Below are 27,280 nucleotides of genomic sequence, written 5' to 3'. Positions count from 1 at the left end.
TTATTTCTGGTCCATATCTTGAAATTGTTTGTCCTTTTTAATGAAATTTAGATTTCTGTCAGTCAAAAACAACAAAAAATGAATATTCAAGATCGTCATAGTCCATTTTACTGCTGTAACAGCCGAGACAATTCTCCTCTTCTCGTTTACTCATAGCATTACACACTCATCAGCTCGCCGTTTTCTGCTTGAATGTGTTCTATCCCGTGTTTTGCTGTCTAACGAAGTACAGTAAGCGCCTGTTCTGCACGTCTTTGTCTGTTGCTATCGTTAAACGTGGCAGCGCAGAGGGCCAGCGCCACACCGTTGCTCTCCAAACTTGGAGGAATAGAGCAAACATTGTCCTGTCTACCTTATTCAACCACCGCCGACCACCCCTCCCTCCGCACTCCCTCATAATCTACCCGGCCAAGCTAATCCTCCTGGCCCGGAGCAGACGGCCTGACTCAGTGAGCGCAGGAACAGGACACCTGTCTGGTACAGGGATCAATCCCTGTGATTCAGACCTGCCTAAGCCCGCCGCTGTTTACCGACTGCCGCTCGTCCCTCATTGTTATGCCCGTCCTCCACGTGGCAGCCACGTGTGGCACCTGCTAAACTCCCATCGCCGCTGCTGCTGAGCAAGCAAGCTGATGAAGTGGGTCACTACCTGATTGCCATCAAGTGGAAATACAGAATAAGACTCTAATCTAGTACATCTGATTCCGCTGGTTCTTCATATGACCAAGTGGAAAGACTAGGATTTCGCTTGATAGCTTTGGCCCACTGGCGTCGTTCGTTAGGTTGGTCATTAGGTCATGAATCAGTATCCAGATTTATCATTGCACTATTTATACCAGATACCTCAATCCCGTTTGAGCCTCAGGGGCAGCCCTTCTGCTCGCACCTACCGGACTGTATTATGAATCATGCTCTTTTTGACTTGAATGGGTTTCAAATCAATTTATGCCTGCTAGTTTAAATGAAATACTTAGGTATGCACAGATATTATAAATTTTATTTTATGCTGATAAGCTGTTTTTCTTATTTTATGGTTTATGATAACCAGTAAATGGCTGGTTTAAGTTCTATACTATTTTGCAAAAATAATCCATCAATTCTTTTCTAATGTTTGTTTTTTCTTTTTTTATTGTTCCTTTATTTTTAAATGATAATAATAACAACAACAACAACAACAACAATAATAATAATTATTATAATTACTATTATTATTATTATTATTATTATTATTGGTGTTGTTTGTTGTTTATAAATACTGTTATCTATTATATATAATCGATATTATTTATAAAAAAAGTAGAAATTAAAATCCTGATATCAATTTCTGAAATGGTGGTATATCTTTGTATGTGATCATTAAGTCATTATTATTATTATTATTATTATTATTATTATTATTATTGTTGTTGTTATTATTAAATACTGATTTATCTATTATGTTTGCTCAGTATGTTTTTTCCCCACTGTAATCAGTTTTTTTTTTTTTTTTTATAACTGAGTCTGAGGGGAAAGCCATTAAAATAAAGAATTTAAAAATTATTATTATTATTAAAAATGCTTATTTATCAATTATATCTCCTCAGTATGTTTTTTGTTTTTATTGTAATCAATGAAGCTTTTCTAATTCAGCATGAGTTGTTTATTTATTTGTAATCTTTTATTTTAACAATGGTTTTATTTTTGTTTTTTCATCTCTTTTAAATGATTTTTACAATTTTTGCATTTTTAAAATTGGATCAAATAAAACTGTACTGGAGCATTCATGGATGAATTAGTCTGAAAATCAAACTGCCTTTTTTTAAACTTGTTGAATCAGAAGGTCATTCTGAACCACCATCCCAATTCTAACCCCTGCTTTATATCCTTACTTAGAAAACAGCCCCTCACTCCCTCGTAGAGCTCCATTTACATATGCTACTCAATCGATTTCTTATTGGTCGAATATGCCCATGGTTTAAGCTATAATAAGAACGAACTTGCTTGAAATAGTGTGCCACTTACTGAATGTTACATCCACATCTGCTAGTGTTTCAGGGAATGACCAGCTCAATATAAGATGGATATAGCTGAAGTTTATTTAGAGAGTAATCGCTGTGGGCTGGAGTGCCACTGAGTCTTTTCCACATCATCCGGTCCGACTTTTCCGTCAAGCACGTTTACGCTTTTTATTTGGTGTTACTGGAAATAGATGCTAGAGAAATATTAGCACAAGGAGGTTGAACTCAGTAAGCCTAAATGTCGCTTTTAATCGTTTAAATGAGTTATGTGCTATAGTATATGAAGATGAATTTGACTGATCACCGTTGTCAGTGCAGTTCTATTAGGGTGACTGTACTAGGGTGTAGTCTGGCCTCTTTTGGTTTGTTCCTCCAGGACCTTAAGACCCTTCATTCCCCCAGCGTCTGGAGCAGAGCCCTGCTCTCTCACCTTTCACTGACGACACCACTGGATGGGATTTCATGTTTTTGTGTTGTGCCCCTTCCGAGGGGCCCACCGTCAACTGACTGCATGTTTGATGAGAAAACTAGCCTTACAGCAGAGCACCAGTCTGAACCCTTTTTCATGTAGTATATCAAGGTGATATTCTTAGTTCTTCAGCTTTTTATTTTCTTGGCATTACTGCTAAATGCTAGCTACTATATTATTATTATTATTAAATGTAATTATTTGTTGTTATAAATTTCATTATTGATACAGTATTATTGCAATTTAAATACATTTTATATATTAAATATATAGTCTGTATATATACACACACAGTCATGGCCAAAAATATCGGCACCCTTGGTAAATATGATCAAAGGCGGCTGTGAAAATTATTCTGCATTGTTAATCCTTTTGATCTTTTATTTAAAAATTCACAAAAATCTAACCTTTCATTGGATAATGAGAATTTAAAATGGGGGGAAATATCATTATGAAATAAATGTTTTTCTCTAATACACATTGGCCACAATTAACGACACCCTTTTATTCAATACTTTTTGAAACCTCCATTTGCCAGTTTAACAGCTCTAAATTTTCTCCTATAATGCCTGATGAGGTTAGAGAACACCTGACAAGAGATCAGAGACCATTCCCTCATCCAGAATCACTCCAGACCCTTTAGATTCCCAGCTCCATGTTGGTGCTTCTTCTCTTCAGTTCACTCACTCATTTTCTACAGGGTTCAGGTCAGAGGATTGGAATGGCCAGCAGAAGCTTGGTTTTGTGCTCAGTGACTCATTTTTGTGTTGTTTTTGAGGTTTGTGTTTGGATTATTGTACGGTTGGAAGATCCAAACATGGCCCATTATAAGATTTCTAACAGAGTCAGTCACTTATTGATTTTTTTATCTGTTGGTATTTGATAGAATCCATGATGCCATGTGTCTAAACGAGATGTCCAGGACCTCCAGCAGAAATATAGGCCCACAACATCAAAAATACAGCAGTATATTTCATTGTACACACAGGGTACTTTTTATCCCTGTGTTCACCAAACCCATCTTGAGTGTTTGCTGCTAAAAAGCTCATTTTTTTTAGTTTCATCTGACCATAGAAGCCAGTGCTATTTGAAGTTCTAGTCGTCCACTCAAACTCTCCTTCTCACCGTGCATTAGGACGATATAGACACACGTCCTCTTCCAGGCAGTTTGGTAACATCTTATGTTGATTGGAAATTCTTAATTATTGCCCTGATGGTGGAAATGGGAATTTTCACTGCTCTAGCAGTGCACAGCTCTTTTCTTAAACCCACTTCACTAATTTGTGAAGCTCAATTATCTTTTGCTGCACATCAAAAATATATCCTTAGGTTTTTCTCATTGTGATGGATGATTAAAGGTATTTGGGCTTTGTTTTCCCTCGTATTTATATTTCTGTGAAACAGGAAGCCATGGCGGGATAATTTCATTTTCATAATCACCCTGGAGTGCTCAAAATTGTGAATATGAATGGGAATATACTTCAGATAAATTTTACTCATAAGAATTTCTAGGGGTGCCAATAATTGTGTCAAACGTGTATTTGAGAAAAACATTTATTTCATAATGATATTTCCCCCCACTTTAAATTCTTATTATCCAATGAAAGGTTAGATTTTTGTGATTTTTTTTTTTTTTTTTTTTTAAATAAAAGATCAAAAGGATTAACAATGCAGATTCATTTTCAGAGCCTTCTTTGATCATATTTAACCAAGGGTGCCGATATTTTTGGCCATGACTGCGTGTGTGTATGTATATAGTATATATGTGTATATAAATATAAATATAAATGAATGTAGACTTTTTTTTTATTTAGTGGAATAAAATTAAAAATCCTTATAACAATTTCCAAAGTAATGATAGATCTGTAAAATTTTATATCTTTATTATTGTTATTATTATTATTATTGATGATAATTTTATTATTATTATTTTATTGTGAGTGTTTTCTTACTATACTTTGCAGTATGCAGGGTTTTATCATCATCATATTCATACATTTACAACTCAAATTTATAGTTGTAAATTATGATTTCTTTTCTCACGGCACTCTACAGATTTGGCAGAGGAAAGAGCAAAATGATACTCGAAAATTGCTTCCAGCTGACACATTTCTATCAGCATGTGGTTTTAACCAATTTATATTGTGTTAATATGTATTCAATGTAATCTTCTTCATGGATTGCTAAGTTTTAGCTGAAACATGTCTTGTGTATGCTGAAGATGAAAATTCTGTAGAAACTAGAACTCAACCGGAAATTACTAGTAAATTTCACAAGGAATTGGCAATTAACACTTTGAATTAAACAACATGAAATTTTGAAGTAAAATGTAAAACGACTGCAATGGTATTTTCTTGTATTCGGTTTCTTGTTTTGCACATAGATTCAGACAAAGAGGAAAAAGCATGTTGCATAAGCCAATGATATTGTGGGCTGAATGGCATTTGTACAACATATATTTAATGTCTTGTGTTTAAAACAAGTCGCAGATTATAACTAGCAGAAGCAGCAAAGACTCTTCACAGTGCTAGAAGCTTTAAAAAAGCCGTCGCCGCAGGATGGCCTGTACTGCCAGCACCTTTGGCCTCCGTAGAGCACGAAGACAGGAGGAAGCAAAGCAGAGGTGACTGTATGCGCCAAGCTAGCCGGGCATATCCTGTGCCATGCCATCCGAAACATCGCAGGACCTCAAACGCCCACGAGTGCGCTGAGCCCTGTATAACGAGGCGAAAAGACACCCACCAGCCTTTCCAGATTCAAACCGCAGACCTGTGACGGGAATACGCTTTCAAAAGAGTTACTTATTCCTGTCATTCAGATGCTGTCCTTAATTTATGTCTACATCGCTGTTGGGCTGCGGCCCTGCTTTGAGGCCTGTTTTATTACACGTACAGCACTTTGTGTGTGATTTTTAAAAGTTCACAACGTTTGCGTTCTTTTTTTCTTCGCCCCACACTTTTTTGTGTGTGTGTGTTGGGTGATCGACATTAGCTCCTTCGGGCTGTCTGGATGAGGACTCTGTTATTAGCGCTAGTCGCTCTCTCCGTGAGTCAATCTCAGTGAATACTATTCATGAAAAGGCCCTCAGAGCAAGTCAGAAACAGCCGCTCTTTTGCAAGGCTCGTGGGGGAAAATGGCCCCTGAACACTTCATGTATTTAGGTCTAAAAATCTGGAAATTGTTAGGCAATGTTATGGTAGACTGTTACCTAGCCAACTGTCTGATTTGTAATAACTGTTCAGTCCTCCATCTGCAAGCTGGGATTGAGTACAGTAAATGTGAAGGTTTCGGGCTTATTAAAACGCTTTTACGGGGCCTATTATGTGCGAGCAGACAGGTCTGAGGCGCTCTCATATTGTCAGGTAAAACGGCTGTGACTGGTTTCGCCGGATTTAAGCGGGAGCCTAATAAGGACGTTAGGGAAAATGTCAGCGTTAGTCAGCGGCTTTTGACAGGCGAGAACACCGGACCGTTTCTCCTACTAAAGTCTAATTGATTTTAGTTTCAAGTCGTTTGTGTGTTTATTTGTTTGTCCAGCTTCAGCTGTTATAATGTCATCTGATCATCTTATTGCATTCACATCCGATCGGAATAACCATATTTGCACATTTTTGATAAGTAAAACCCGATCACGACTTTGTTGAACTTGTAATTTCTGTGTTAAATGGATAATTCATTTACTTGACTTCAGGTAAGTAAAGCAGATATTTTGAAAGTCACTGTGGTCCAAACAACATTGATTTTCATTGTTTCATTTTTCAAAATATCTGCTTTAGTGTTCCACAGACATGCCATGATGAGACTGAGTAAAGTATAATATAATTTACATTTTTGGGCAAATTAATCTTTGTCGCAACCTAAATTGTGGCAATAAATCTGACATACACTACCATTTACCAATGCTTTTTTTTTTTTTTCTATTAGGCTCAACAAGGCTGTATTTATTTGACCAAAAATACAGTAAAAACAGTAATATTGCGAAATAGTATTTTCATTTAAAATCAGTGTTTTCTATTTTAATACATGTTTTTAAAATGTAATTTATTCCTGTGATGCAAAGCTGAATTTTCAGCGTCATTTCTCCAGTCTTTAGTGTCACATGATCCTTCAGAAATCATTCTATGATGCTGATTTGCTGCTCAAGAAACATTTTTTATTATTGTCAATGTTGAAAACAGTTGTCAATTTATTATTTAACTTTATATTTTTTATCCTTTTTTTTCAGGATTCGTTAACGATTTAATGACGTTCAAAAGAACAGCATTCATTTGAAATGGAAGCATTTTCTATCACAGTAAATTTCTTTACTGTTACTTTTGGTAAATTTAATACATCCTTGCTTAATAAAAATATTGATCTTACTGACCCCAAACTTTTCAAAGTTAGTGTACAAGTTTCAATTTTGGTATATTTTCAACCCTGGTAGTAAAGCTGCTGTCTGATTCTGTAGTGTGTGACTGATGGATCTTGTTTTGATCAAGCCCAAGCATGTTGTGGGTGATGTTTGCCATCTGATATGATAGTGAAACTCTATCAGGTGTCAGTCCGGGCATGAGAGCAGTTATGTGCTGCAGCTGAAGCTCCTGCAGCAGCTCTGAACATTAGGATCTAGATTTGTTTCTACTATTGAAGATACATTAGAAGTGTCATAATTTTTAGCGTAACCGCAAATGCGTACCCTTTGGTGATGAAGACAGCAGGTCATGTTTTTTTTACAGAAATAATGTAAAACACTGATAAATGGAACAAAACATTATAAATATAAACATGTTTTGGTTCCCCTCACTCCACAACAAATCCTTCAAATTTAATGGTATTCACAACAGGAATGAAAAATATAAGTATAAAAAAAAAACCTCTGGCATTCTTTATAAGCAACTTTTATTACAATATAAACATCAAACCTAATCAAATTTATTTAAAGTGAAACTGAAACTACCAGCTTGTGGAAAATAAAAATAAACTTTAAACAGCGTTTTGTGTGCTTAACAATAATTGTGCTATATAAGTCGCTTGACTTATATGCCGGAAAATACGATATGTATATAAATCACAGAAGAAAAAAAAAAACTAAAATTTAAAATATATATTTTAATTTATACAATACAAATTTTAAATATACAATAGAAAACAGTTATTTTAACATGTAATAATATTTCATAATACCACTGTTTTGAATGTACTTTTGATCAAATAAATGCAGCCTTGGTGAACATATACACACATACACTTCAGTTAATATATTAATATATAATGCATTATGAATTTTCCAGAATCATTTAAGGAATCACAATTGAATTTAAAGTTAAATGCAATACTTTGCAGAAAATGCATTGTAGAAAGTGCACAGCAATAGCTGTGAAACAACACGTGAACAGCAACCCATTAGACCCAAAATGCATGCAAATCAATTGATTCTGCTGAATGCATAGAAATTAATTTAATAAATTAAAAGCTTGTCATTTATTGTTCTACTTCCGTTAATAGTTTGTCTAGATACACATTGGGCTAAATACCACAAATATTTGAAGGGAACTCTATCACCCCCCTTAAGTACCAACCTTGGCCACATTGATGCACAAACACATTTCAAGTTCAACGAGGTTATGCACGCAAAGCACTGGCTGTGCATTTACATGACCTTGACTCTGACTCTTGAGACATCTCAGTAGGTTTGCTTGAGCATAACTTGGGTTTATGCTAAATCTTAAATCTCAAAGTCAGGTGTACGCAGTAAAACTGCACATACACACATTGGTGATGTTCTTCAGGACGGAACATAATTTCATCCTCCACAAATTTTCATCACTGTCGCATTTAAAACTACATGTGACCTTGAGGTATTAGATTGAGACGTAATAATCGAGACTTGGGAGCCATACGTTCCTATTGTTCTCCGTCCCACTGGGGGACAAAAGAATATTTCAGGGAGGATGTTACACATTCTTCTTCTTCTGCGCGTTATCTGCTGCTGTCCTCGCGCACGCTCTCGCTCTAATGGAGAGCGAGAGGGAACACACTGTGCCAGCGCATGCAACCTGTTTTTCTCTGACATGCTGCTTTGTGGCAGCCAAGATCAGCAGTGATGAAAAGACCTCAGATGAACTTGGAGAGTTTCCTAAATTAATAAGGAAGAGGGGCTGAAGTGACCATGTTGACTAAAAATAAAAAAGCCTGAGGCATCCTTTCTGTGCCTCGACTGTCAGCGCCATGATGGGGAATGCAGGGACGGGCCGGGGCGGCTCTCTGAGGGGTCTTCTGTGAGAGCTGGCCTAATCTAACAGGGCTTGGCATTTTCCCTCCACCGCTGACACGGAGCAATTCATTAAACGAGTAGTTCAGCCGAAAATGACTATTCCACATGTCAGTGAAACTGTTCCAAATTTCTTTTTTTTTTTTCATTTTGTTTGCGAGATGAAAAACGTGTTAGGCAGAATGATCATGCTGCTATGTTCGGTTGAGTTATTCGCTGAAAATCAGTAAATAACACCTCACATGTTGGTGTTTTCATCAATTAAAGCTGTTGTATGGTTTTGAAGACTCGGACTATAATGCAAAAATTGTGTAGGAAAAAGTTATGGTGGTGTAAATTGATATACATTTTGCTTTTATTTTATTTGACTTTTTTGCTGAATACAATCATTGTGTATTTTTTATTTTATATATTTTTATTTTATTTTTGCTGAATACACCAAGTTGTTGTCTATTTATTTTATTCATTTATTTATTTATTTGAATGCACCATTTAGTATTTTGCTTAATTCACAATTTCTGTGACCCATATTAATTGCTTGGTCTTTCTTTCTTTTGCGGAATACACTAATCTTTGACTATTTTATTTAGTTTTTGGATTTATTAATTTTTTTTACTTTATTTTGCTGAATGCACCAATATTTTAGTTTTAAACCTTTTTTAACTTTTTTTGTTTTTGTTTTTTTTGTACATGTTTGTTGTGGTCTGTTGTACTTTAGCAGATTTGAAACGACATGTGGTTGAGCAAACCATGACATAATTTTCATTTTTGACTGAACTACCCCTGTAATGTCAGAGTACTGATATGAATGAGCAAGTTAGACAAATGTTATGCTTGAAAGATTGGTGAAAAAAATGCAGCTTGTGCGTCTTCAGCGTAATGCAACAAAACAATGTAGATTATGGTTTGGCCGGACAGCAAGATGTTTTGGGTTAGACAGATGTCTGCGTTTCTGTGGTGAGTGCAGTGCGGATGGCTTTAGCAGGGCTAGCCAAAAAAAAAGTTTTAATTGCAATACTGTGGTTGCAATAAAAAGCTGCGAATCTTTGATCCGTTGTTATGTCAGCATTAGTATTTGTCCTTGTGGAAATTCAATTACAATGTCGATGCGAAGTACGAGCATTTAGAGGTGATTTTGTTTCGATACAAGTACATACATGTTAAGTAAATCTGAACAGGAATGGCCATTTAGTTTTAGTTCTGCTTTTCATTGTACTGTGTATTTTCAGTATTTTTTTATTTGATTTTATTTGATTCATATTTTGGCAAATACAACAATTTTGCAGCCTGTATTTATTTCTTTTATTTTTTTAAATTTCCTTTTGTTTAGAAATGTTCTGAAAATATTTATTAGTATCTGTTTAGTCATATTTTCCAGTTTTCCTGTGAATGTATACAAAACACCATGTGTTGTTGACATGGAAAACTGCACAGCTGGCCATTTCCACAACTGCAAATCAACTTTGTTGACCAGCATGGTAGGAATCACTCCTGCTCGCTAAACATCCCTGCAGCTGGATGCAAAGAAACGATATGAATGAACGCATTGCTTCTCAGGTTCAGATTGAGCCAAGTATATCAAAACCACTCTGAAACTGCATTTCTTTTTTTTCCAGAACATTAATGTTTCTGTGGAATCCTATGACACTAGTGTGTAATTATATCGGTAGATGTTGATTGGTAATATTTTAACGATTTTCTTGAAGTCTTTTCTCTGAAATTTCATTTTTGGACCCAACTTTAAATATTTCTCATCTCTTAAATAAATTTTTCTCCAGCTATTAAATAGGGAAGCTACAGTTGATGCAGTTTTCTAGCTTGTTTCCTGAGGGTCCAGGTGCTCTTATTGGATCAGTTGTTGTGTATGAGAGCAGACAGTAATCTGATAGTTGATCAGCTCCCGGATGGAGAAAGAACGTCCAAGATTTCCTTAGCCAGGTGTTCATTGTCATTCACCTGTAGTAAATGAGGGCTATGCAGAATCTACATGCTCCAGGACTTTTAATGCATTAAACTAAAATGGTTGCAAAGGAAGTGAAATATATTAAATATAAGTGTAATATATATATTTTATGCAAAATAGCATCCATGCTACAACAATCAGGTATGCTTTTGAAACATAAGAGAGAGCTATTGGCTATACTATTCAAAAGTTTGGGCTATTTCTTTTTTAAAGAAGTTACTACTTTTATTCAGAAAGTGCATTAAATTGATTGTCACAGTAAAGATATTTATTACATTACAAAAGATTTCTGCTTCGAATAATTTTTGTTCTTTTTAACTTTCATCGACGAATCATGGGGGGGGAAAAAATGTATAGTTTCCACTAAAATATGAAGCAGGACAACTGTTTTCAATGATTTCTGAAGGATCATGTGACACTGAAGACTTGAACAATGATGCTGAAAATTCAGTTTTGCATCACAAGAATAAATTACATTTTAAAATAATATTTCTTCACAATATTACTGTTTTTTTTACTGTATGTTTGATCAAATAAATGCAGTCTTGGTGAGCATTCTTTTAACAGCAGTAAAAAAAACATACAGACCCAAAACTTTTGAACGTTAGTGTATATCAAAAAAGAAAAATGGATGAGTCCTTTTATATTCTGCACTTTCTTTTTTTTTTTTCTGTTCAAAAAGCTGGGTTAGTCCAACTGTTTCACATGGATTTGATGTACAATAGCGTGGTAAAGAACTAGGTTAGCAACTGAAAGGCTGTAGGCTCAAGTATCAAAAAGAGCCCCTCCATGAATCATCACATTGTTCCCTTGAGAAAACAACATGCTTTATATAAAATAAAGTGTAAATCATCTTTTAATAATGTACATCAAAAAGCATCAGCTATTGTATTTTAGCAAGTATTTCAGAGCCTAAACTTGATGTTAAAGGACGGATAGTAATATTGTCCTCTCTAACTTCCCTAAAAAAGGCGCTCAGTCAAGGGTGTCTGGTTCTGCTTTGTTTTTTTCCGTGTTTAGACTAACTGAGATTCCAGCATGGTGGCCTTGTGAATACTCCACCGTAAGTGTCCTTAGCTGAAGACGGGATATCTCAGTCAGCCAAAATTAGCTGAGTTGTCTTCATTATGACCTGATGAAAGCTAAAACAGTTCTTTGCAGTAACTCTAAGCAAAACGGATGGATTCAGACCTCAGTTTTCTGCATGTTTTAAAGGAATAGTTCACCTAAAAAATTAAATTCTGTAATCATTTATTTACCCTCAAGTTGACGGTAGCCTTTGACTTCCATAATATTTTTTTCAAGTCAATGGCCACCGTCAACTGTTTGGTTAAACAACGTTCTTTAGAATATCTTCTTTTGTGTTTAACAGAAGAAAGAAACCAAAACAGGTTTGAAACAACATGAGGTTGAGTAAATAATGACAGATTTTTGGGTGAACCGTCCCTTTAACTTAAATAAAGTTATTTGAAACTGAACGTCTGACTCTCTTGTCAAGAATTTGCTCTTTGAACGCTGCTTGTGATCAAGAATAACTCAGATACACATTAAACCTCAGGCTAGGTTTTTAACGTGCGTTTGCACAAAAGTGTTATCGTTTAACTCTTATCAGCTGTTTTTATTTACAAGCGTCCTCCAGGACGACTGTTGCATGTACAGCTTGAACGTGTTTTTGCATCCAGATTTTCTTCTCCCCTTGGCCTTGCTCGACCCCGCTGTAAGGTTACCCGAATTCCTGCGTTCCCAGAGACCCTCCCTAAAACCCATCAGACCTTTGGCGCTGTGGAAAGGCCAACATTTAAGAAAACAAAAGAATGAAAGTAAATAGTCTTTCAGTGGCTTCTCTGAGATATGAGAGTCGTCTCCTCGTGGCCATTTGGAAAGCGAGTTTCCTGCCTTCCAGGCTGTAGTATGAGCGCGTAAGGAGAGATCGGGCAGCTGAGTTTCTCTGTTCTAAATGTAGGCCATTCTTGTGCTAAAGCTGGTGTTTTCCTTGCTGGTGCTCTGACCTGAATCAGTTTTTCCTCTCCCCTGTTACAATGCGCTCTTATTTAGAATGATAGCAGAGGACTCTGGTCGAATTATACGTAGTCTTGGTCGGAGGGAAAATGTGGACTGGATTTGTTTGTACAGCAGGACTGGATTTCTCACTTAATGCATGCACTGTATATGTCATATGAGAATGAGGGGGAAAAAGAGCCGACCGCAGGAAAACTCAATGTTTGTGTGTCTGCAAGCTGACAAATGCACTTTTTTTCATTCAGTGCAATAGTTGCGCCATTAGATTATTATTTTTTTTTTCAGGTGCATTTTAATAAACAATATATTGGGTTTAGTTTATTTGGAAGAGTGGCAATATTTCCCTCCAAAAAATTATTTATTAACATTTATATATGTTGGGTTATTTTTCTTACTATTTATTTAAGTTTATTTTAGTTTATTTGTTTTAATTTATTTGGAAGGTTAGCAGTATTTTTCCATCTATCTATCTATCTATCTATCTATCTATCTATCTATCTATCTATCTATCTATCTAAAAAAATTTGTTGGATACCCCCTTTTCTTTATTTATTTAAGCTTATTTAATTTTTTACCTCTTTATTTTTCATGGGCATTTGTTTGCATAGGGTTGCAATATGTGTTGGATTGATTGTTTGTTTGTTTTATATTAATATGATTTAGTTTGAACCAATTTTGTATTGCTTAAACTCAGTTTTTTTCAGTTTTGATGGTAAATTATTCTATACAATAGCTCTTTGCTTTTTTGCATCTAAGAACTGGTGACTGTTTGCATTGTCTACACTATACATGTGGTATGATTTCCATGCGAAACACTTCAATATAATTAATCAAATTGAACAATTAAGTCTCTTGCATATATAAAATATAAATTTGTCACATTACTGGTAATGTGAATTTTTTATATATGTAGTTTGTAATGAGACTTTCTGCATTTCTGCAAAGTTACTTTTATGTAGTAGTCTAGTCTTTTTCGACAGCCCAAAGCGTTTAATGGTGACGAGGTCATAAGTTTTGATAGTTTAAGTAGTTTTTTGGCAGAAGGAAGTGTATACGTAAAGGAATCCTTTGACTGTGGTGATGTATGTGTCTGTACTTGTTTGTGAACTGTACAGCATTGTATCCTTGGGGCTGTTTGCAGTAACCTTTATCAGTCAAGCTTGAAAGACACTACGGAGGTCGAGAGGAAATAGACAGTAACAGAGCGAGGACGTGTTATCACATGACCCTGACCCAGAGCTGCAAACCGCTTGGGCTTAAGCCAGGCTTTTAACCTCACAGCCGGGTCAGGAAATTAACCAGCTTTATTTGAGCCTGCGTTTGACTTCCTAAATGTTGTAGACTAGTTAAAAATGCATCTTGAAAGGAGGATCTGAAAGCAGTGTGAAAAGCAGATAGGTCTAATTTTACCCATTACCTTCTGTTTATCATTTTGTCTTTCTTTTGCACTGTTATCCTTTTTTTAATTTTTTTTTATTAGTCTCAAAACATCAACAAAAAAAAACACTACAATGGCTCAATTAACTACAACATTATATACAGTATACACACACGCACTTAGTCTCAAAAAAAAAAAAACTAACTACAAAAAATATATGAAGAGTTTATTTGCACAGATAACTCCGTCTTTTTAATTTTCGAAAATCATGTTTTTTGTTATCATGTTTTTATTGTTTGATTGTGTTAGTTAGCTGTATTTTTTTTTTAACCTAATCAAAATAACCCAACTGCATTTTGATTGAGTTATCAGTTTTTGCAAATGAACTCTTCATATATGTATGTGTATGTGTATGTATATATATATTAGTGCTGTCAAACGATTAATCGCATCCAAAATAAGTTTTTGTTTACATAATGTATGTGTACCGTCACTGTGTATATTTATTATGTATATATAAATACACACACATACGTAATATATTTTTCTTCAATATATACATGTATGTGTGTGTATTTATATAGGCATAAAAAATATACACAGTACATATATATATTAGTTTAATTATTCATTTTCAATAAACCTGTTTGATTTTTTTTTTGATGGTATTTCTTATACAGTATGATTAATGCTACTCGCAATTATCAGCAAAATTTAATCTGTTGTGAAAAATCTTTGTTTTAAATTTTTGTGTATGTGTATACACACATGTATATTACAATTGTTTATGTATATTGAAAATATTAATATAATATTACTTATATTTATATACTTTTACATTGGGATAGTATTTGTTATACAGTATGTTTAATTTTACATATTCATAATTTAAAATAAAAATGCTTTACATTTGTAAAAATGATTGGAGAAGTGGTTGTTTTGTAGTCATTGCAAACAAATATTTTTTTTTAATTCAAAATTTAAATTATTGCTTTTTTTTGTGGTTAACAATAGAATCACTAATAATCAATAATACCAACAAAAGTAAATCATAGAAACCTGATATTACAGAAGACTGTGTAAAAGTTTCATCTCTAATGGCGTAAATCTTTTGCCTACAGTTTTTATTTAGTGTAGTTTTCTTGAAACAAACCCAGAAATGGTTTCACATCAGCATTTCCTGTGTTTTCCCTCCAGTTTGTCCGAAGTGGTGTGGCCAGCGGGCGTGCACGGACTCAGGCGAATGCTGCCACCCGCAGTGCCTGGGCAGCTGCACTGTGCCCGACAACGACAGGGCCTGTGCTGCCTGCCAGCACTACTATCACGAGGGCCGCTGCGTGGAGGACTGTCCGCTCGGCACGTACAAGTTTGAGGGCTGGCGCTGCATCACCAAGGACTTCTGCTCCAAGGTCCACCTGCCTGATTACGACCGTTTCGTCATTCACGGAGGAGAGTGTATGTCCGACTGCCCACCCGGCTTCACGCGTGATGAGAACCGCAGGTATCAACTTCTTAACTTTTCATATTTTGAAAGTGTGATTGATGAATGGTAGTAATTTTTGTGAAACAGTGTACATTTGTGATTGTGAGTTCTTATTTCTGTTTTAGATGACTTGAAATGGGTTTGGTTGTATTTCCATGCGTTTTAGTTTAATTGTCCAACATGAAATTGAGAATATTCTGAATATCCTGCGTTGACGGACTAAAAAAAAAAAAAAAAAATCTTATTTTTTATTAAAGAAATTATTATTTCAGTTAGCAAATAAATCATTAAGCATATAGTGTAAAGGTTGGGGTCAGCAGGATTTAGAAATAAGTACATAAATAATGTTTTTATTCCGCAAGGACACATTAAATTGATCAAAACTGACAGTAAAGATGTTACAAAAGATTTTGATTTCAAATAAATGCTGTTGAACTTTCTATCCATCAAAAATCCTATCACAGCGGCCATAAAAAATATTATGCAATTGTTTTCAGCATTAATAATTGCAAGAAATGTTCCTTGAGAAGCAAATCAGCATGTTTGAATGATTTCTGAAGGATCATGTGACACTGAAGACTGGAGTAATGATGCTGAAAATTCAGCTTTGCATCACAGGAATAAATTACATTTTAAAGTATAATAAAATAGAAAACAGTTATTTTAAATTGCAATTATATTTCATAGTATTACTGTTTGTTTAGTGTTTTTAGCAAATAAATGCAATCAAAAACATTTTTAAAAATGTGTATAAAAATATGTAGAATTCTGCTGATTTTCTGAGATACTTATTTTCTGCCATGTCTGTCAACAAAGTTTTTTATTTATTTATTTTTTCCAGTAATATTGCCATTGTTTTATTTTGATTTATTCAGTTAAATTTTACAGCTTTCATTATTTATTTTCATAATTTCACCCCCTGTTTTGAAGATGTCTGATATCTGATGAATAGACTTTTTGGTATCTACAGAATTTAGTGCGAAAAAACTGCAGATTTAGATTCGCCGTCATTTTACAGAGTTCGACACATCCTCTAGCACTTCAGTTCAAATATATTATTAGTCTGTTTCACAGCTCTCTGAATACTTTAAAAATAAATCCACTCAGTATTTAAAATCAATACGATTAGACCTTTACTAATTTGCTAATACTAAGACTGTAGTACTCTAGTTTTAAGTTCAGAGATTTTCCCCCACACTCTCAGAAATAAAGGTACAAAAGCTGTCACTGGGGCGGTACCTTTTCAAAAGGTACACTTTTGTACCTATTAGGTTCAAATATTTACACTTTAAGTACTAATATGTACCTTTAAAGTACTAAAATGGACCCTTTCGGTACAAACATGTACCTTTTGAAAAGGTACCACCCCAGTGACAACTTTTGTACCTTTATTTTGAGAGCGCACAATCATTGTAGAGAAATCTGACAAAAGTGTTCAGATCCTGTATACCTACTGCAAAGCAATCAGACTGGCCTAACAAAATGTTACCTAGTTAAACTCAAAAATCACACTTCTGATTACCTCAGAACAAACCAATCATGTTCCTTTGTCCGAAAGAGCGAAAAAAGTTCAGCTGCACTCAGTCTCTAGCTGAAGGTCACATGATAAGGTGTAAGTGAGATATTTGGTTCATCCGTGTTGGTTTTGTGGTGACGTACCCTGATCTTCCTTTTGTCCCTGTGTGTCTAGCAGCATGTTCTGCACTGCCTGTGACGGCCTGTGTGACAAGATCTGTGATGAAAAGGTCATTGACTCGGTGGACGCGGCTCAGTCCCTCAAGGGCTGCACCGTTATCAAAGGCAACCTGCATATCAACATCCGCCGTGGCAGTGAGTACCTGCGGCAAAGCAGCGCCTCAATTAACACCGGAGCGATTGCTTTACACCTGCTCGCTGACGCGCTCTCTTTTCCTCCGCCTCTCTAGCTAACATAGCCTCGGAGTTGGAGAACTTCCTGGGACTCATCAAGACGGTGACGGGATACATTAAGATACGTTCGTCACATGCCCTGAGCTCTCTCTCCTTCCTCAAGAGCCTCAGATACATCCATGGAGAAGAACAATGGGAAGAGTAAGATTTGAATTTGACACTTTCCACCATGTTCTAACAGATTATCTATCCACGTTTAACACAAAACTGCTCAAAATTATACAAATCACAGCCAGTCAGATGATATATGATGTTTAATGAATAGTTATGAGGGTATAATTGCGGACCAATGAGATTTTGTGGTGGGCGGGGCTACCCAGTGCAACAACACATCATCATTTCAAAACAAGATTTGAACCTTGGAATTTGTTTTAGGAGTTGGTTTTCAGTCATATATTTAGCTGTTTATGTTGTTGAACGCTTGACATTTTAACAATGAAAGTAGGAGGTACATGTTCAAGAATGTGATTTTTTTTTTTTCATGATTTCCATATTTTCTGACTAGAGAAGTATGACCCATGTAAATTGCGTATATATTTGAAAAAAGTCTGTTTATATATTTCTTTACTAATTTGTAAATAATAATGATAATAATAACAATATTTTAAAAAATTGTTGTATTAAAAATTATACTACATTACTATATTATTGTATATGTTATTATATTATATTATATTATATTATAGTATTATATAACAACAAATATTAATAATTAATAATAATTATTGTTATATTTTATAATGTTATTGCTATATTATTTTCATATAACAGTAACAATCATTTTTATTGTTATATAATAATTATTACATATTACAAAAATATTGTTGTATAATTTTTAACTTTATTTTATTTAGAGTCCCTCAATGCAAGTTGTTGTTGTTATTGTATACCAATGTTTTTTTAATAATTACTTATTTTATTTTAAAACATTTTTATTTAATTTTAAAACGTAGTTCCTCAATACACTTCATTTATTCATTTTTTTTTTTACAGAATTATTATTATTATTATTATTATTATTATATTGTCTTATTGAATGGGGAAAAACAGGTTTTTCTTCTTTTTTCTGTCCTTGGCTGATCACATGCCTGTTGTTGGTTATAATGGTGTGTGAATCAGCGAAATTACGTACAGAATTAACGTCAAACTTTTCCTTAAACAGAATGGGTCCTGTGCGTCATAGAAGAAATGTGTAATTTAATTCAGTCCCTGTTTGTTTACTGTTATCCCATTTTCAGGACAGATCAAAACAGCCCTCTCTGTGCCATGTTGTTACGAAAGACTAAATTGAGCTCTGGGAACGCTTTTGGAGACAAATATAAACAAACAAGCCCTCCATCCACATATTCAACACTTACAAGTCCGTTCCGTTAACATTCCCTTAAACATGCATCGCCAGACAAACGTCAGGGCTGTAATATACCTGTCTGATAAATACAACAAATAGAGCATGTGTATTAGACTGACTTGACAGCGTCTTTAAACCAGTAAGTGTGTGTGTGTGTGTCAGACTAAAGCTTTCAGGTGTGCTGTAGGGTTAAAAGAAACACTTGCTCTTAATGCATGTGAAGTGCTTACATTCCAAACGCAGCTTTTACTGAAGCTGTTTATCTTTTATGGTCATTTATGTCAATGCTTGTGAATCATCAGCGCATATGTCAAGTAATGGCCTCAAACGTACTGCAGCTTCATATACACAAGAGTTCAGGTATTTATGATTGTGACAGTTGCACTGTACATCTGAATTTACTGCAGTTTATTTTGTGTGTACAAAACCATACCAGTGGTTAATATAGAGAGGAAGGTGTGTGTATTGACAATTCACAATTTGTGACTCTGTTTCCGACTCTCGCCACAGTAGTCGCTTGCAAAGTAAACTATATGTTACAGTCCAGAGAAAAAAAAGGTTCCCATGATCATGGAAAAACTGAAAATATCAGGGAATTTAGAAGTTGTGATTTTCCAGGCCCACGAAATTCATGAAACTTAATCCTTAAAAAAATAAAGAGATTATTCTATAGTAAATTTTTTTCTTTTTTTAATTTTTTTCTTTCGGGTTGTATAAATATATATTTTTTAATATTGTTATTAATTTTTTTTTTTTTTTTTTTATCTGTCAAAATAATTTTTTTGTGATTGGCTTTCAAATCTAGACTTTTCTTTCTGTAAGTTTAATATATAATATTTAATTTTTATATTTTCTTATTTCTTTATATCTTATATTTTCTTATGTAAATTTATTTATTTTTTTCATTTTTATTATAGTATTTCTATGTTTTGTTGTTTTAGTACTTCAAGTTAACCAACGAAAATGATGAATGATTTTATTTCAAGTGATGTTTTTTTTGCTTTTAGTTAACTATAATAACCCTACTTACTGTTGCATCTGTCAGATGCTAATATGCCTCCAGTTGCTAATATTTTTATGAAAAAGTAGTAGTATAGCTGTGATTTGCTATATCAATCATTACGACACAATATTAGATTAGTTGATTCAATCCTGCAGTTAAATGCAGTGTGTTTTTCTGTTTTAGTCACTTATTATTATTATTATGTTGTCTTCAGCATGTATGCCTTTGCTGCCTTGGATAACCAGCATCTCCAGCTTTTGTGGGACTGGTCCCAGCACAATCTCACCATTAATGCTGGAAAACTCTATTTCCGCTTGAACCCCAAACTCTGCATGTCCGAGATCCGCAAAATGTGGGAGAAAACGGGAATTAAGGAGAAGTTTTTGGAAGGAGATTTCCGCAACAATGGAGACCGTGCAAGCTGTAAATATTATTTGTTCTCAGTTTATACAATTATAATTGAGTATACACTGTGTGTCCATATTAACGTTTAATTTTTATGTTTGTAAATTTGTTTTTTCTTAGGTGGGAGTAAAATCCTTAAGTTCATATCGAATACCACGAGTAGTAATAGAATCAAGTTGACGTGGGATGGTTTTCGACCCCCCAACTCCAGAGACCTTGTCAGTTTTATTGTATACTACAAAGAAGCGTAAGTGTTTATTAGGTTTTGTTCATTTATTCAGATTAGCAGTTTTATGAGCAGCCTTTCTCAATACCATTAAAACGTTCAAGCAGCTTTGTAAACAGCCTTTGTTCTCTTGTAGGCCTTTCCAGAACCTTACCGAGTTTGATGGTCAGGATGGTTGTGGATCTGACAGCTGGAACATGGTTGACGTGGATTTACAGGAGGACCAAACCCAGAACCCGGGTGTTACGCTGTCCATGCTGAAGCCCTGGACTCAGTATGCTATCTTTGTTAAAGCTGTAACGTTAGTCGTGGAGGACAGGGACAGGGACAAGGACAGACAGCGTCTTGGGGCGAAGAGTGAAGTGGTATACATTCAGACTAAACCATCAGGTAAGGAACCAGATTCAGGTCATTTATTGCATTTTAGCTAATCAGTACTCTTATTCTGTTTTTCTTTAAAATATTCAAACATCCTTATATAAAAAAGATGAATAACCTGAAAAGCAAATTTGCATGAGATATTAAAGAATCCAATCTAAGACACACATCTCTCATTTGACATTTTTGGCATTATTTGACATTTTGTCATGATTTAATTTGGATAATTAAATTGATTGATTAAAAAATGTGGGATATACAAATATAGTCTAGATTTGAATTTAGTGAATTTGAAAAGTAAAAATAAGTCAGTAGATCTATTTTGTCTTGTTCTGTTGCCATGTTTTGTTGTTTTTTTTTTTTTTACTTAAAATAAGTTAAAAATATGTGAATGGATTAATACTATAAAAGACTTTTACTACATATCTCAGTCTGTTTCTTTATGTACTCTACTGCTTAAAAGTTCCTGGTCAGTAAGATTTAAAAAAAAAAAAGAAAAAAAAGATTAACACTTTTAATAAGCATATTAATTTATTAAGCATATTAAATTGATCAAAAGTGACAGTAAAGACATTTACACTGTTACAAAAAAACGTATATTTCATTTATCGGAGAATCCACAAAAAATATTATGCACCTGTATGCAACTGTTTTTTTGTTTTTACATTTATAATTATAAAAAATATTTCTTTAGCATCAAATCAGCATATTAGAATAATTTCTGAAGGATCATGTGACACTGAAGACTGGAGTAATGATGCTGAAAATTCAGCTTTGCCTCACAGGAATAAATTACATTTTAAATATTATATTTAAATATTTCACAGTATTACTGTTCTTACTGTAGTTATGGTCAAATAGCATTAAGCAAAATCTAACCATCATCATTATTTTGAATGCTAGTGTACACATTATGAAGTTTTGCTTTTCAAGTAAATAGTGTTTTAAGAACATTTGAATATTTTTAGTTGCCGATTAAGAATAGGATTTTTAGCAGCGTAGGGTGGATTGAAATCTAGACAAGTAACTCAAAGGTTGTAGACTCAATCCCCAGAAGGGATGATGCATGACTTTCCATAGGTTTTTCCAATGGGATTTACTCTGAAGTAAACATTTGTGTTGCTAAATGAAGAAATTTTTTTTTTTTTTTTTTTTTTTTTTTTGCGCCTTTCCAGCACCCTCAATGCCTGTAGACATTCGTGCGTACTCTAATTCTTCATCAAAGCTGGTGGTGCGGTGGTCTCCACCTGTGTTCCCCAACGGAAACAACACCTACTACCTGCTCCGCTGGAAGCAGCAGGGCGAGGACCGCGAGCTCTACCAGCACAACTACTGCTCTAAAGGTCTGCTCTAAATCACACCATTTTCCCAACAGAAATTCAGACTTTTGATCATAAAACAGTTAAATGTATTATTGTGGACATCTGAAGTGTCTAGTGAAAATAGATCAAATTTTGTTTGAAAAAGTTTTTAACTTCAAAATGCATAAAGCTTTGCCATAATAAATAATGTGCTCCGTATTCAAGCCATTCAACTCTGTCTGTATATTATAAGCGCTGCTCTGAAAGCCTCCTATTACTCATACTTTAATATAATTTGCTTGCTTTCTTGCTTTTTTGTGGCGCTTTCAGAATTTACATTTTGAGCATATTGAAATAATACCAGATTGTCACTAAAGGTCACTACAGGAAAAATGTAAGCATGTTTATGTTGTTTCTTTACAGAACTGAAGATCCCAATCAGGATTTCAGCCACGGGTTTGACAGAAACCGAGGACACCAAACCCACCAATCCTGAAACAGGGGGGCGGGACAAAGTCCCTTGTTGTCCGTGCCCTAAAACAGAGGAGGATATGAAGCGAATCGAGGAGGACATCTACTACCGCAAAGCCTTTGAGAATTTCCTCCACAATGCCATATTCACCCCCAGGTAAACTTAAGAGTTTGGTCAGGAGTATGATTATTACTCGCTCCAAAAATAACAACAAATTGTTAGTTTTTACATCACTGTTTAAACATTTTTATTTTATTTATTTTATTTTTAAAGAAGTCCGCATTTATTTATGGAAACCCGTTTATCTCACAATTCTGACTTTTTACTTGCAATTGCGAGTTTACATCTCACAATTGTAACTTTTTTTTCTACGAATTGTGAGATATAAGCTCTCAATTCAGATTTTTTTTTTCTTTCTCAGAATTGTTAGATATAAACTTACAATTGTGAGTTTATATCTCATAATTCTGAGAAAAAAGGCAGAATTGTGAGATAAAAAGTTGCAATTACCTTTTTATTCAGTGGTGGAAACAGGCTTCCATATTTATTTGATCAAAAATACATTAAAAACAGTAATGTTGTGAAGTATTACAAAAAATATATTTTATCAAAAATCTGTATTAAAACATTACACTTTACTGATTTTATTTTATTATGAAAAATATAAATGATATGCCAAAAAGGAGAGAGAGAAATTTATAGAAATAAAATAATTTATCATAATCAACTATGTATATTTATTTGGTAATAAATACTTAATAATTCAATTTTTTATTTCTCGTCATTTTGATTTATTATTGCTAATTTTGTAATAAATTTCAATACACTATTATTGAGTTTTTGTTCGTTATTGAAGAAAAAAAAAAAAAAACAGTATCGGCCAATTAATCAGTTATTGGCCAGATTTTCTAATTTAGTTATCGTTATTTGTAATATCCAATATCAATTATGAATGTGTTACTGTTACTTTTCATCTCTTTAATTTGTCCTGGCTGAACAAAATAATAATAATAATAATAATAAAATATATATTCATTACTGGACATAAATGACCACTTTTATATTACTATAAATTGTACAGAAAAGGGCTCAGTAAAGAGATTTCAATTTCACAGAAAAATCACAGCTTGCAGGTTTGGAATGACATAAGCATTACCTCTTACTTAAGTTGGCAACAACTTTAAAATGAATGTCGGAGTTGAAGCCTCGTAGAACATGTGACCTCATTCCCATCCAAGTTTTGATGCATCAGCCAGTACAAAACATCCATTAAACTTCAAATTAAAACCTTTAATAGTCAATAAATCCATGTTAACCTTTCATGATCTCGATGAAGATTGAAAGGGACTCTTGATGTCTCTGGATGTTAGCATTTGGAATGGCTCTTGTGTTTCTTGTCTGAGAGGTTGTTTTGGAACATTTTCAGCGTTCCCTCAGTAATTGTTTCCCTCCGCCCCTAGTGCTGGTAATCGTGTGGTACGAGCTCTTGGGTCTGGATCTAAATAGCACAGGAGATCATGCAAAGCAAATGTGAATGATTACGTTAGCCACATTTTCTCTCTGATCTCGAAGGTGTAACACATTAAGTGTTCTGTGCTAAAATGAGGAGCGACATCTGTATCCTATTTTCATCCATCATTGGGCGGGGTGGGGTGAGGCGGCGCATTTGTCCCACCGAGAGCGCCAAAATCACTGTATACCTGAGCGGGCTTGTATTGAAATCAGTGCATCCGTGAATTCAAGTTTCAGGACTTCAAAATGGCATCGATTCTCCACCCTGGCCTGCGTTATTGGCGACTAGATTATCCTGCTCTGTCTGGTCCGTTTTCTTTCTTTTTTTTTTCTTTTCCTCTGCGTGTTTGTCATTGCTTGGCTGACGACGAAAGCAGCGGTGCCAGAACTATGTCAGGCAGCTGAGAAGTATGTCTGTACCCGGGCCAGCACAACCTGTTTTTATTGAAAACTGAGATATTGAGGGAAGTGCCTCGAGTTCCCTCGAAGTTCAGGATTTGGAGAGAGCGAGAGAAAGGGGGAACGAGAAGGAGAGGAAATCATATCCATTCAGTTGCCAGTCCCCCTCAAACCACTCTGCTGCCAGGAAATGCACAGTAATGCCATCTGGAATACCAATGAAATAAAGGGAAGTTCCCCTCCAGCCGGAGAGCACACAGATCAATGAAAGCCGCTCTGCACGGAGGGAGACGCAGAAAGAGGATCGGGAGAGAATGAAAAAGCTGTTTCACAGGGATGTGGGAACAGAAGGGACAGAGAATAAGAGGGAAAATCGCTGGTTTAGAGAGTGGCCTGCTAGCATACGACTCGTGCTATATTTAGTGGTACGCACTAAAAAGGTGTTTGGTCATAATGTAAGTTTTGGGATTTCATTTGATATCTTAAATCAAGTGTTTGGATTTGCAATCAATCAATCAATACTTACTAATAATTCATTCATTAAAATATAATTTATTCCTATGATACAAAGCTGAATTTTCAGCATAATTTCTCCAGTCTTCAGTATCACATGATCCTTCAGAAATATTCTTATAAAATGCTGATTTGCTGCTTTCTTATTATCAGTGCTGTTGTGCTGCTTAATATTTTTGTGGAAACCGTTTTTTTTTTTTTTTTGTCAGGATTCTTCAATGAATTAATGAAGCTTACATTTATTTGAAATGGAAATCTTTTGTATAAAATCTTTACTGTTGATTTTGGTATATTTAATGCATCCTTTCTGATTAAAAATAATGCATAAAAAAATATTATTTTCTTGAAAGAAACAAAAATCATACTAACCCCAAATGTTTGAACGGTGTTATAGTATGAAATAGGTTTGTATTGCACACTAAATTTAGGTTTAACTAGTTTGTATTCCAGTGATTAGATAAGCCAGCATATCCAGTCATATAGAGAGGGATGTATAGCTTCATATCGCCACATGCTTTCAGGCAAACTTAACCCATCTGTGGTGGTAGGATGTGTGTTTCCAGCAGGCAGAGGAAGGACTTGCAGCTTGTAGGGAGTTGAGTGACAAACCGCTCCAGTGTGTGAGTGATAGCAGGCCGAGGAATGGAGACCAGCTGTGGTGTGTGAGAGTGTGGAAGGATTCAGGGGGATGGAGCCGTTGCCAGATCATCTGAGGACAGGATCCGTGATTGCTTTGGCATGGATGAGAGTAACTTGCTCTCATGAGAGAATAGCCATGTGGTTGTTACCCCACACGTTCACAAATGGGGTTAAAAATGGTCTCCCCAATACTAAGGGAAAAAAAGCTTCCTTCATATGTCTACTGTCGATTAGCACAGAAAATAAACTGCATATAAAATTAAAGTTATCATATAGTTGACCAGAAAAGAGATGTATAATATAAGAAGAGATCCTGAAAAATTATGCCAAACAATATTAATTCTAAGTGAATATTATGTATAAATAAACATGGATTTTATACCATGCACTTTTTACTGTGTATGTTATCTTTGTATTTTATTTCTCTGCTCTGTATAGTGTATATCCGTTTTAGGAAGGACAGTGCTCGTTTTATACAATATAGGCAGATTAATAATTATTTTCCAGTTTACAAAACTGCACATGCATATTAATATTTACAATGTAAGTCTATGGTGAAAGGAATTACACTGGGATTAATGTTATAACAGACAAAATTATATCTACAAAACTTAATAATAATAATTGTATTATTAGCTGATGCTGATACTTCCATTAGATAAAAAAAGCTAATTTTACAAACTAGGGCACGTGTCAAAATTATCATCTGTGTTGAGTATTATCAGAGGTCAATAGTACTGATACTGAAAAAATCCTGTATTAATATTTTTTTATTAAATGTACATTCCTATAAATGTTTTAAATAAAGTCAGTTTCTGCACAACCAGAACTTGAGCTTGAAGTTGTACAGTGTTACTCCAATTTACCTCATCTCTCGTTCCAGACCTCCCGACAGGCGACGGCGGGATCTGTTTGGTGTGGCCAATGCTACTTCCATCCACACTCTGTTGGCGGGAAACTGGAACCTGACGGAGGGAAACTTCTCAGATGATGAGCCGCCTAGACAGGAATTTTCCTTTATAGAGAGGAAGGTGAAGGAGCGTAGCGCTGACATCGGTGGCCTGCAGCCCTTCACCGTTTACCGCATCGACGTGCACGCCTGCAACAAAGAGGTTCGGCACTGCAGTGCAGCCGCTTTTATCTTTTCCCGCACCAAAGCGGCAGGTAAGAGCAGGACATCGACGCAGAATCAAAGGTGAAGCACTGTATTCAAAAAGATCAAAGACAAATCTTCTGGTTTCTTCATTTTTTTTGTAGATAGAGCCGATGACATTCCTGGCCCTGTGTCCTGGGAACATCTGGAGGGTTCTGTGTTCCTGAAGTGGCCTGAACCGCAAAAACCCAACGGCCTGATCCTGCTGTATGAGATTCAGTATCGTCTTGGAACAGAGGTGACCATTGTATTTTGATCAGGGTCATTATAAAGGTTTAAAAAATTTCCAACAAGATTTTAATTTATTGGTTAAAAATGCCAAGTGGCATTCAATTCTTTCAAATAAAAGTATCTCAATAATATATATATATATATATATATATATATATATATATATATATATATATATATATATATATATATATATATATATATATATA

At 34.8% G+C, this 27,280-nt stretch overlaps 1 protein-coding gene across 3 annotated transcripts in view; it reads left to right on the top strand.

Annotated features, from left to right (window-relative positions):
- igf1rb (insulin-like growth factor 1b receptor) overlaps positions 1–27,280 on the top strand; it is an 87,863-nt gene that overhangs the window by 44,683 nt on the left and 15,900 nt on the right. For 2 of the 3 annotated variants that reach the window (XM_058780966.1, XM_058780965.1), the window contains exons 4-13: positions 15,277–15,580; positions 17,256–17,392; positions 17,488–17,632; positions 20,057–20,265; positions 20,368–20,494; positions 20,610–20,863; positions 22,027–22,194; positions 22,576–22,780; positions 26,571–26,851; positions 26,945–27,078. In XM_058780966.1, the coding sequence (XP_058636949.1) occupies positions 15,277–15,580; positions 17,256–17,392; positions 17,488–17,632; positions 20,057–20,265; positions 20,368–20,494; positions 20,610–20,863; positions 22,027–22,194; positions 22,576–22,780; positions 26,571–26,851; positions 26,945–27,078 (1,964 nt within the window). Of the gene's footprint in view, positions 1–15,276; positions 15,581–17,252; positions 17,393–17,487; positions 17,633–20,056; positions 20,266–20,367; positions 20,495–20,609; positions 20,864–22,026; positions 22,195–22,575; positions 22,781–26,570; positions 26,852–26,944; positions 27,079–27,280 lie in introns of all 3 variants that reach the window. The other variant, XM_058780964.1, reaches the window with a different exon arrangement.

The sequence above is a fragment of the Onychostoma macrolepis genome, chromosome 07 (genome assembly GCF_012432095.1).
Source record: "Onychostoma macrolepis isolate SWU-2019 chromosome 07, ASM1243209v1, whole genome shotgun sequence".
NCBI lineage: Eukaryota > Metazoa > Chordata > Actinopteri > Cypriniformes > Cyprinidae > Onychostoma > Onychostoma macrolepis.
This window is presented reverse-complemented; position numbering and strand designations above follow the sequence as displayed.